At 35.9% G+C, this 12363-nt stretch overlaps 1 protein-coding gene across 13 annotated transcripts in view; it reads left to right on the forward strand.

Moving 5' to 3' along the window:
• UBE3A (ubiquitin protein ligase E3A) overlaps positions 1–12363 on the forward strand; it is a 92755-nt gene that overhangs the window by 28898 nt on the left and 51494 nt on the right. For 4 of the 13 annotated variants that reach the window (XM_089906915.1, XM_089906917.1, XM_022598869.3 and 1 more), the window contains 2 exons: positions 2112–2231; positions 5353–5397. In XM_089906915.1, coding sequence (XP_089763041.1) covers positions 2212–2231; positions 5353–5397 — 65 coding nt within the window. In that variant the 5' untranslated portion in view covers positions 2112–2211. Of the gene's footprint in view, positions 1–657; positions 893–2111; positions 2232–3610; positions 3820–5352; positions 5398–12363 lie in introns of all 13 variants that reach the window. The other 9 variants (XM_089906923.1, XM_022598875.2, XM_089906926.1 and 6 more) reach the window with 5 other exon arrangements.

Here is a 12363-nt window from a genome sequence, read left to right on the forward strand (position 1 = left end):
AAAACGGAGGTCTAGAAGAGAGGACTTGCCTCAGTAATTTTCACAATACACGTAGCTCTTTAATGAATTAATTCATCTCAGTTAATTAATTAATCAGTTAAAAGGTATTTTGACTTTCTCATTTTTATGTTTACAGGTTGGAAAGTTAGACTTGCATCTTTTAAATCCACATACACTATTAGTCTTATGAGGACCCCACAGGAAACACTGTTCATTTCAGGGGCGCCTTACCTCTTTCCCATATGACCTCAGGAATATTCTAGGTTTTTATTAGAAAACATGCAACTATGATAGGAAAATCTGGGAAATTTGAATATATCTTCCAGGGATTAAAAATCCCAGTTATAGGCATACCTCAGGTATTTCAGGTTTAGTCCTAGACCACCGCAATAAGGCAGATAAAGGTAATCAGGTGAATTTTTTGGCTTTCCAGTGCATATAAAAATTATGTCTACACTATACTACAGTCTATTAAGTGTGCCATAGCATTATGTCTAAAAAAGTAATGTACATACCTTAATTACAAAATACTTTATTGCTAAAATATGCTAACCATCATCTGAGCCTTCAGCAAGTTGTTGTAGTAACATCAAAAGTTACTGATCACAGATCACCATAACAAATATAATAATGATGAAAAAGTTTGAAATATTGCAGGAATTACCGAAATGTGACACAGAGACATGAAGAGAGCAAATGCAGTTGGAAAGATGGCACCAATAGACATGCTTGATGCAGGGCTGCTACAAACCTTCAGTTTGTAAAAAACACAATATCTGTGAAGCACAATAAAATGAAGTATGCCTGTATTGGAGTCCCCTGAAGTTAATGTATTCTTAGGCAAACTCTCACCCTTATCTGAATTTGAAGCCCAAGTTCATAGGCTGCAGAGGTATGGGCTCAAGCATTGATGTTTCATCCCTTCTCTTAGGGTTCTCAGATAACTTGCTATTTTATATAGGGCTCTGGATCCGTGTTGTAAACCACCTTCTGTGGTTGTCTGTTGTCACTTGGAAGGTGTTAACTATCAAGGATCTTCTTTTTTCTTTCCTAATTTTCTCATCTTTCCTCAGTTCACTTTTCAGATTTGGCCTGGATATATAGTTTGGTAGGGAAATCATCAGGGGAAAAACTAGTTGCAGGACATGAGCTCTTGGTTCTGGGATATTTTGGATGTGTATCTTTGCCTGAAACTACAGTGTGATTCGGATGCCTGATAAATGTGAACCATGATAATCAGGAATCAGGAAAGTTCAGCTAAGGCCAAGTCAGAGGATCAAAAGATACTAGGTTGAAGGAGGAGGAAATGTTTTCATATTTTGCCATTCTCTCTCATGAAATTGAATATTAGTGGGTTTTTGGCTGATGTGGAGAACATGTTTTCATGAAATACCCAAGGAGTTTTGGCTAATGTTAGATTATCCTATTTTAATATGGAATAAGTAGGAATAGACTGGGTGTGTGTGTGTGTGTGTGTGTGAGTGTGTGTATCTGTGTGGGTGTGGGTGTATAACTGTTCCATTAAGCATTTGACTACCTGGAAAACTGTACTACTATTAGTCCCATTTAAATTATTGTAATGGTGGGGTGTCAATCCATATTTTAAATCTTTGTTCATATATTTAAATCATGAGACTCTATAGCAAAACTAAATGAAATCACAGAATACTAACTCTGGATAGGCAGTCAGTATATCTGGGTTTTTAATCCTAGTCCTGTCTTCAATGCTAATACTAAAATCTTGGGCAAGTCAATTAATCACTCTAAGGCTGCTTGGTTTTTTCTTTTTCTTCTTTTAAATTCTTTCTATAGTATCTGCTCTGAATAGGTAGAGCCCAAATTATCTTTAGACTTAAGATGCCGTTGACCAAAGTGCTTTGTAAACTGTAACACTTCATAAAAGTACAGGAGATTATTATATTTTCTCAAGTGAAGAAATCATTTAAGGGAAAAAAAAATGCTGGAAAATAGTCCTTAAAAGCATTTCTATAATTACTCTTCTGATGGTTGTTGCATTGGCACCTAATTTGAACCTTTGAAGATTATTTTTGAACAATGAATTGGGTTTATATATTAAAGTGTTCTAACTAAAGATTTGTTTAATTTATTAGAGTTATTAAACCTACGCTCAGATCAAGTTAGCAGCTAGACTGGTGTGACAACCTGTTTTTAATCAGTGACTCAGAGCTGTGATCACCCTGATGTCACCGAATGGCCACAGCTTGTAAAAGGTAATTTTAAATGTTATTTTACAGCCTTTAAAAGGCTGTCATTGTAAAATACGTGCTGTAAAAAAAATGAAGAAAATGTACAGTTGGCAGGAATACTGCCTGCTAAGAATAGTGGACCTAAGAGTTGACCTGTTTCTCCATTTAATCTCCTTCCTAAAATACTTTGTGCCCTTTCCCCAGACCTATCTGTATGAATAAACAGGAAAGTATTTCTAAAAAGTTTCTAGTTTTTAAATAAACATTTTATTATGAACATTAAAAAAAACTATGAAAAAAGTCTTAGTATGCATTTTAAAGTGTGCTTTTTATGTGGTGAGAGTTTTAATAAATCTAGTATACTTGTCTCTCCTAGAGAGTTACAGTAGAAGGGCTTGCAGGCTAGAGAAGCTGGACCTCATAGAAATCTCTTTTCTGATTTGTTATTCTGACGAACTTTAGGTTAACCTAAGTCAATACTTTTTGGGTTTTTTTCTCCTTTGGTTATATGTCCTCAATTTGGTAAAATTAAAATATGTACCAGATCCTTACTTCTAAGAACTTGAGAGTAAAGAATAAAGAGACTCTTCAGGGGCTAAATTGAAGCTTGGAAACTATTGTTAGATCTTAGGTATTTTATAATTTTGAGAGTTTGGATCCTAATTTTAGGATATTCTTTAGTAAATTATTTAGAAAATCAGTAAAATATTTAGAATAAATAATATTCTAATTATTTAGAATATTTAGAATAAAACAGACAGAATACAATAAGCAGAATGACTAGAAATTTATTCAGGCAGGTACTGTTATTGCTCACTGTAAGGTAAAAGGTGCTTCTATTTGTTCAGTGTATATTCACCTTTCTCTGATTAAAAAACAATTTTTGTTTTGAGTAAAAAACAATTATGCTAACTCTGTTTAAGAGACCTAGGATAGATCGTTTTAAGGTAATAATCTTCAGTCCTTATTCTTTTGTTCTTCTTGTTGACTGAATTGGTTTAAATTACTTGGTTTGACTTAAAGTGGTTTTTGGTAGCTCACGTTAATATATGTTAATGTTAAGTTATCTAGTTTATTTACAGTAATTTCATGACATTTTGGTGCTAATGTTTACATATCCTCTTGTTTAGAGAATAGACTTTGGAAAATAGAATGTAGTTACCATTTGATGTATTTAACCTCTATCCCATTTCAGAATCTCAAAACTTTGCAGCAGTTAAAAATTGTGCTTCTGAGACTTGGATTTGTTTTTCCTCTTGCTTGTATCTTACCTTTTTGCAGTAGTAGTTTAATTTCCCTGTCATTGTGTCCTCAGTTTTTCCCCTCTCTCTCTTTCCCTGTTAATTTTGAAAGTTTTGCCGCCTACATGTATGAAAGCTTCTAATCTGCCTCTCTTCCCTTAGTGCCAGCAGGTTTATTTTTTGTTTTGCAAGCCTGCTCTGCCTCCTTACAGTATGACATCTGATGCTGGAGGGTCGCACTTTCAAAAATGAGTCAGCTGGTACATGGGGTTATCATCACTTTTTAGCTCTTCTGTCTGAGAGATACAAGTTTGGAAGCAATCTTGGGGTACTTACCCACAAGGCTGGTGGAGACCAGGTGTGTCACAAAGGTGATTTGCTTGCTCCCTGGGGGAGAGGGTGGAGTGAAATTTTTGCATTTGTGTCACTGCCAAGTCACTGCCACCTCCAGCATGCCCCAGTTTTTAGTTCTAATATCATTTTGTGCAAAATTGAAAATGTAAATATACTGCGAAGAAGATCTAAAATAAATATTTGAGCTGCTGGGTTTTTTTTTATTTTTTATTTTTATTTTTTGCATTCTTGTCCTTGGACCACTGCAATGAGGGGTAATTTTGAAAGTCTGATAAAGAAGTGAGTTTTTTAAAATCTAAGAAATATGGAAAACAGATTCTTTTCTTTTCTGGTGGCTCTGATTTTAAGATTCTCTTGTTAAAAGTTGTTTAGAATTTGAAGTCTCAAGTCAGTTATAAATTTACAAATCAAGTCCTTGTAATGTCAGTTTGAAAATATAGCTTTTGACATCTAAAAAATATTTTACCTGTTTTGTGAATTAAAAGTGTTAGAAATCAGTATTATGTTGATTCACCTTAATACAATATATTTTGACTGATGCTGGTTGTAAAAGTGAATAGAGTAACAGGAATTTATTTTTAACAGCATGATGGGGTAGGCAAAATTGGTTCATGCCCCAAAATGAAAATAAAAGGCTTCTTAGTGTCTTAGAATTTTCAGTATTTCTACTTAAAATAGCAGCAGTATATTAAAAAAAAAAAAGAAAATAAGTGGCAACTATTTATAACTGAAGTCAATTCACAGTTATCCACAGCAAAATTTTAATACCCTAGGATGGTACAATTTTGACAGGTAGTACATCCTGCCAGTGTATTTTCAGGGAAAGCTACTTTCATTGTTGAAATAAGGTAATCATGGTTAGAATGGTAAAACAGACTTAAGTGTCTCAAAATTCAGAAGGGTATTAGATTGAAATTTGAATTATCTACAGCAGAGGTTGGCAAACTTTTTCTTAAAGGGCTAGGTAATAAATATTTTAGGCTTTGTGAGCCACATGTCTCTGACAGAGTTTCTCAGCTCTGCTTTTGTAATGTAAAAGCAGCCGTAAATAAATGAGCGTGATTCTGTGCCCGTACAACTTTACAAAAATAGGCGGCCAACCCAGGCCTTAGTTTGTCATCCCAGGCAGTAGTTTGCTGATCCCTCATCTAAAGTTTGGGACTGTTAATACCAGTGAATACTTTTGATATTGTGGATAACCAGTACTTGGCTGTAGAAGGTTTCATAGTTGTGGGTTTTTATTATAAATATTTGACTTTGTGAATAATTATGATTTATTACACTGGTTTGTATGTTGGTATCTAAATATAGTGTTTACAGTTTCCTTTCCTTAAAAAAAAAAAAAAAAAAGAGAACTGAGTTTTTATTAGTCTAGCCCTTACAATAAATGTGTTGTATGGCAATCTGATTTGATCACTTTTTCACATGTTGAACTTTTAAAACTGTTAACCATTAAATCTTGTTTTCAAATTTGTCTTCCAAAATAAAATGTTTGCCCCTTTTTGAAATATGGAATATTTTGCTTAACTTTACTGAATTGCATTTTACAGATCATCAGGAGAACCTCAGTCTGACGACATTGAAGCTAGCCGAATGTAAGTATAACTTGGTTGAGGCTGTGGTGTCTTTTAAGTTGCACTAGATTGCTTTAAATGGTATCACATTATTTGAAAATAATTTCCAGTTAAAGAGAGTATAATGCTTTAAAAAGTAAATTGGAAGATAGGAATACACATGTCTAATATTTTCCCTACCAAATAAATACCTCTAAATCTTGGTAACATGCTACTAGATTTCTACTTCTGGATAGATAATTGCATGCCCCTGGATTCTTACATATTTTTGCTCACCTAGCAGTTTTGGGGAAATAGATGGGGAAGAGTTCAGCTTAACAATCATTTATTAAGCGCCTGCTGTGTATAAGATATTGGGTGCTGTTTTGTGGATACAGAGATGCATAAGATTAGTTAAGCTAAATTAACCTACATAAATTTAGTCTACTCAGTGTAAAAGACCCAGAAGCAAATCATTTCAATCATTGTGGTAGAAGGATACCCAGGATGGAACATGAACATAAAGAAGTACCAGGGTACTCAAGTACCCTGATGCAATAGGGACCTAATCCAGATGGCAGGGAAATAGGGGTGATCAGGGAAGGCTAAGTTAAGTCTTGAAGTGTGACTGGGAGTTAGGTAGCACATTCTAGGCAGAAGCAGGAGCAGAGTTACAAAGCAGCATAGTGAATGTAGGGAACAGTAGGCAGTTGAGGATTTTTAGATCATAGACTGACTGAAATGTAGGAAATTGAAGGAGATGAGACTTGAAAGAAAGGACTAGGTGCTTGCATACTATGTAAAGGACCTTGGCCTGTCTCTCATAGGTATTTGGGAGTCAGTAAAGAATTTGCTAAGTAGCGGTAGTAACCTTGTTAGGTGTATATTTTTAATAACTTTGCCAACAGGGAAGCAGGATTGAGGAGAAATCATGTGGTGGTACGTTGACCAGGGCTTCAGTCAATGAGGGCCTAAATAAGGGCAGTGGTATATTAGGAATTCAAGATAAAGTTTTCTGGATGAAAGAAAAATAGAAGGTGAAGTAGGTAAGACTTCTGTGATTAGTTGTGAGAATATAAGAAGTTTAAGATAATATGAGAAGTGGTAATTGTTGAAGCAAGGTTTTTAAGATAGTAAGGGTTGGAATGAAGAATATAGGTGTAGGGATTTCTCTTGAATAAGAGCAAAGACCCAGATCTTATGAAACTAGAAGAAGGAGGTAAAAATGGATATGTGATGTTAAATGTATTGGTAGGTAAGAATGGGGAAGTCAAAGTCATTTGTGTCTGAATTGTCAATTTTCTTAGTAAATTAGGTCAGCTACACCACTGTGTGCTTCTTGAAAAAGTGGTTGTGGATTAAGCTTGGGACATGCAGACTTAAACAGCAGATTTCTCTACTGAAAACAGTGGAAATCCTTTAAAATGCTCATGTACATTGTGCATCTCCAAGAAGGGACTATAAAATGTATTTCTCAAATTTGTGTGTCCATGTAACCTTTAAAAAAATTTTTTTGTGGTAGAATGCACATAACAAAATTTGCCATCTTTACTATTTTTAAGTATACAATTTAGTGGTATTAAGTACATCCATATTGTCGTGCAGTCATTGCCACCATCATCTGCATAACTCTTTTCATCTTGCAAAACTGAAAATGTACCTGTTAAACAATCACTCCCCATTCACCCTTCTCCCTAGCCCCTGGCAACCATCATTCTACTTTCTGTCTTTATGATTTTAACGACTCTACCTCATTTACTGTGAGCGCCCACAGTATTTGTCTTTTTGTGATTGGCTTATTTTACTTACGTAGCATGATGTCAGGGTTCATCCCTGTTGTAGCATATGTCAGAATTTTCTTCCTTTTTAAGGCTGAATAATCTGTTGTATGTATGTAACGTATTTTGTTTATCCATTCATCTGTTGATGGACACAGGTTGCTTATGTTTTAGCTATTGTGAATAATGCTGCAATGTACAAATAGCTCTTTGAGACCCTGCTTTTATTTCTTTGGGTATATACCCAGAAGTGGGATTGCTGGATCATTTGGTAGTCCTATTTTTAATTTTCTGAGGAACCTCTGTACTGTTTTCTACAGTGGCTGCATCAAATTAGCATTCTGACCTAATAATGCACAAAGGTTATAATTTCTCCACATTCTCATCAACATTTGTAATTATCTGTTTTTTTCATAGTAGCCATCCTAATGGGAGTAAGGTGATATTTCTTGGTAGTTTTGTGACCCTGTAACTTTTTTTTGTAATAAATTTATCTATCTATCTATCTATCTATTTATGGCTGTGTTGGGTCTTCGTTTGCTGCCTGTGGGCTTTCTCTAGTTGCGGTGATCAGGGGCTACTCTTCATTGCGGTGCGCGGGCTTTGCATTGTGGTGGCTTCTCTTGTTGCACAGCACGGGCTCTAGGCACGTGGGCTTCAGTAGTTGTGGCATGCGGGCTCAGTAGTTGTGGCTTGTGGGCTCTAGAGGGCAGGCTCAGTAGTTGTGGCACACGGGCTTAGTTGTTCGCAGCATGTGGGATCTTCCTGGACCAGGGCTTGAACCCATGTCCCCTGCATTAGCAGGAGGATTCTTAACCACTGCACAACCAGGGAAGTCCTGACTATGTAACTTTTTAAGAAATATTTTCAAGTAGTTCTCGTGGAACACGGAGTTTGGTTAGGGGATTTGAGAAGACTGAAAACTTGGAAAGTTATTGGGGGAAATGGGTGAAGAAGTGGACCAGATATTATTGAGAGCCTCATGCTACTGAGTGGCCAGCTAAGGTTAGCTTACTGCATACTTGCAGTTTAAAGACTTTTCTTTAATAGCTAGAAGAAGATGCATGGTATTTCAGGGTTGGCTATTAGAGCATATGGGAAGTGGCATGTGTGTAGAGTGTTAACATTGGAGTAGTTGAACTTATATGTCATTGGCGATGGCCACTGTTGGAAAGGTTGTGATGCCAGGTGAAGATGGTTGGGTTGGTTACAAAAAGCCTGATGGATCAAAGAGATAGTTCAGTATAAGTGAAACTCTTACAAAGATAGATGATAATGATCAGAGCCTAAGGTGGTGATTGGCTGAAATTGAGAGGAGGTGAGGGACCCTCAAGTTAAGAAAGTCAAATATTTTGGGGGCTAGAGTGTTGGGATAGATCATGCACACAGACATTGAAGCCACAATGCCAGCAATATAACTTGGGAAAAATAGAGCCTTTAGTATATGGGTATAATTTACCAGACCAGAGAGGGAAGGAAGAAGGATTTCAGGTAGATAACATGAGTTTCAAAGAATAAGTTGTGTTTGTGCTGTGCTTTGTTTTGTTTGGGGGGATGGGCATTATTTTTAATATAAGCAATTAGAATAAAAATGGTGCACTTAGGGGTTTGAGTTGTCTATGGAACACTCACCTAAAAGGATTGGAACGTAAGAAAAGCCTTTGGGGGTAAATCAGGTTTTAGTGAAAGCTAAGAGATTGAGGAGCTATTATATAAAGCAGTTGAAGATAGGTGACAGCCTATATCATAAATGTATTTCTAGAAATCTTGGTGGAGGAGGTTAGATGGATGAATCAAGAGTAAAGAATGGAAAAGGAAAGATGGAGGCTTGCATTTTGTAGTAAAAACCAAGGATGGCAAGAATGTGAGGTTGATACAGTTTCTCAAATTCCTATACCTGTAGAAATTGTAACCAGGCAGTAGTTTAGTAAGATTTGTTCTACCTTAATCTTGTGGGTCTTGATTTACAAAATAGGTGATGAAGGAATCTTGTTTTTACCTAAGAATTAGCTAGTGTGTTTTATTAATGGCAACATCTTAAATTTATTAAAGCATGATTTTTTTTTAGCACTTTGAGATGCATTTGCATTTGACATCCTTTAGGGAACACCTTGAGTACATTTAAAATAGTAATTTATATAAAATTAAAGAATATGCCTGTTTTTAGGAATTCCTAGTGTCACCCATTTCCTAGAGTGCAGAAAAACATAGTAAAAGTTTTTAAGAGCTGCATGCTAGTTTATAGTTTAGCCTAGAAATAGAACTAACACAATAACCCAGATCTTTTTATTCAATTATATATGTATTATGTACTTGGATTTTGTTTAAATTTATATATACCATGTAGTAGTCTTTTTGCACATATTAATTTAGACTCTTTAATTTTCTTAATGATTTCAAAGCAGTTTCTAGTAACTTCAGATTTCTTATCTTTGGTAGTTACTCCCCAACCCTATCTCTAACACTTAGGCTATGTTTTCAGGTCTATAACTAATACAGTAAGTGGAACCAAGGGTAAATGTATCAAGTGATTTATGGTTCAGTGTTTGGAAAGCCTATTTTTTCTAAATGTTGGATAGTGACCAAGGACCTAGTTCTCAGGCCATCATTATCTGTTCTCTCTAGGTAAGAACTTTAACATATATACTATGACAACTTGCATATTTTCATCTCCAACTCCGACTTACCTTCTGAACTGTAGACGTATATATCTAATAATTGGATGCCTGATTCTCACACTTAAGTCCAAAACAAAATAGAGCTCTTGATTTTCATCCTCTCAAATCTGCTTCTCTTGTAATCTTTTTGCCATTTTAATCAGTGGCAACTCTTTTTTTCTTCCACTTCATCCAAAGTTTTGTTTTGGAAGCATCCTTGTTTTCTCTTTGTCTCACATCAGCAAATCCTATTGACTCCACCTTTAAAATTAATTGATACTTCAACAACTTTTTTTTTTTTAAACACCATTTCCACCTCAACCACTCTGATTAAAGCCATCATTTACCAAAAGAATGAAGTTGTTTCCCAGTAGTCTTGCTGCTTCCATACTTACCCCTTACCAAGGTATTTTCTGTGTAGCAGCCAGAGTGATCTTTTTTAAGATCGAAGTTAAACCATGTTGCTTATACTCAAAACCTTTCAAAGGCTTCCCATCTCTCTCAGAGTAAAATCAAAGGATCTACAAGGCCCTGTATGAACTTCCTTTCACTTCTGTGACCTTTCCATTTTCTCTTGACCATTTTTGTCTATGGCTTTATGCTCTTGCCCTTAATGTTTTGGTGTTCTTAAGACTTGTGCCTGTTTTCTGTGACCCTTCTCTGTGATATCCACAAGGCCTCCTTTCTTACTTGCTTTAGAGCTCTTAAATGATACCTTACCAGAGAGGCCTTCCTTGACCAACTTTCTTCAAAGAATGGTCATGCTCTGTCTTCCCTGTGCCCCTTCCTGTGCTGTATTTATCTTCATGGGATTTAATGTCATCTGACTGGTTTCCTATTGATTTCTTTGTTGTCTGGCTCACTTAATACTGTCAGTAGCATGGAAGCCTAATGAGAGTGCCGGGCATACAAGAGGTAGTAAGTATTTATTATGTGAAAGAGTGAAATGACGACATTTATGTGAAATGTTTATTTCTACCTTTTCAGTTCCCTTGTAGAAATGTAGGAAGAATATTCTAGGATCAGTTAAATATAAATAAACTGATATATGTACATAGCCTACAGAACTTGGGTAATAACATCTTCTTGAGCACTTACCATATGACAAGCCATAGTGCTCAGTACTGTACATGCATTATATCATAGGAGAAGTAAGCCTTTTATCAGAGTAGACTATGGCGATATAACTTGTGTCCTCTGAAAGAGATTGTAGAGAATTGGTATAGTTTCTTCCTTAAATTTTTGTTAAACCCTTCTGGTAGTGGTGCTTTCTGTTTTGGAAGGTTATTTTATTTATTTTTTTTGCGCTATGCGGGCCTCTCACTGTTGTGGCCTCTCCCGTTGCGGAGCACAGGCTCCGGACGCACAGGCTCAGCGGCCATGGCTTACGGGCCCAGCCACTCCGCGGCATGTGGGATCTTCCCGGACCGCGACACGAACCCGCGTCCCCTGCATCGGCAAGCGGACTCTCAACCACTGCGCCACCAGGGAAACCCTGGAAGGTTATTTTTTAATTGATTTAATATCTTTAATAGATATAGGCCTACTCAGGTTGTCTGTTTCTTGTGAGTTTTGACAGACTGTGTCTTTCAAGGAATTGGTCCATTGCATCTAGGTTATCAAATTTGTGGGCATAGAATTGTTCATAGTACTCCTTTATTGTTTTTTTAATGTCCATGTGATTTGTAGCAATGTGCCCTCTTTCATTTCTGATATTAATAATTTGTGTGCCTTCTCTTTTCCTTAATTAGCCTGGTTAGAGGATTACCAGTTTTATTATTGATCTTTTCAAAGAACCAGATTTCAGTTTTTCTCTGTGGATTTCCTTTTTTCAATTTCATTGATTTCTGCTCTAACTTTTCTTATTTCTTCTGCTTACTTTGGATTTAATTTGCTCTTTATTCTAGTTTACTAAGGTGGGAGTTTAGATGATTGATTTTTTTTTTTAAGATCTTCTTTCCTAATAAATGCATTTAATGTTATGAGTCCCCTGTAAAGCACTGCTTTCACTGCATCTCACAAATTTTGATGAGTTGTGTTTATTTCAAAATATTTTTTAGTTTCTCTTGTGATTTTTTTCTTTGACTTGTGTTACTTAGAAATGTGTTGTTTAATCTCCACATATTTTGAGATTTTCCAGTTATATTTCTGTTACTGATTTCTAGTTTAATTCCGTTGTAGTCTGAATGTAGACATTGTATGATTTCTGTTCTTTTAAATGTGTTAAGGTGTGTTTTTTGGCCCAGAATGTGGTCTGTCTTGGTGAATGTTCCATGTGAGTTTGAGAAGAATGTGTAATCTGTTGTTGGATGAAGTAGTCCAGAGATGTCTATTATATCCAGTTGATTGATGGTGCTATTGAGTCATCTGTGTCCTTAATGATTTTCTGCCTGCTAGATCTGCCCATTCCTGATAGAGAGGTATTGAAGTCTCCAACTATGGTAGTGGATTCATCTGTTTTTCCTTGCAGTTCTATCACTTTTTGCCTCATGTAATTTGATGCTCTGTTGTTAGGTGCATACACATGAAGGATTATAATATCTTCTTGGAGAACTGACCCATTTCGCATTATG

The sequence above is a fragment of the Delphinapterus leucas genome, chromosome 2 (assembly GCF_059928025.1).
Source record: "Delphinapterus leucas isolate spDelLeu-1000000601 "Yukka" chromosome 2, BTC_Dleu_Yukka2, whole genome shotgun sequence".
Lineage (NCBI taxonomy): Eukaryota > Metazoa > Chordata > Mammalia > Artiodactyla > Monodontidae > Delphinapterus > Delphinapterus leucas.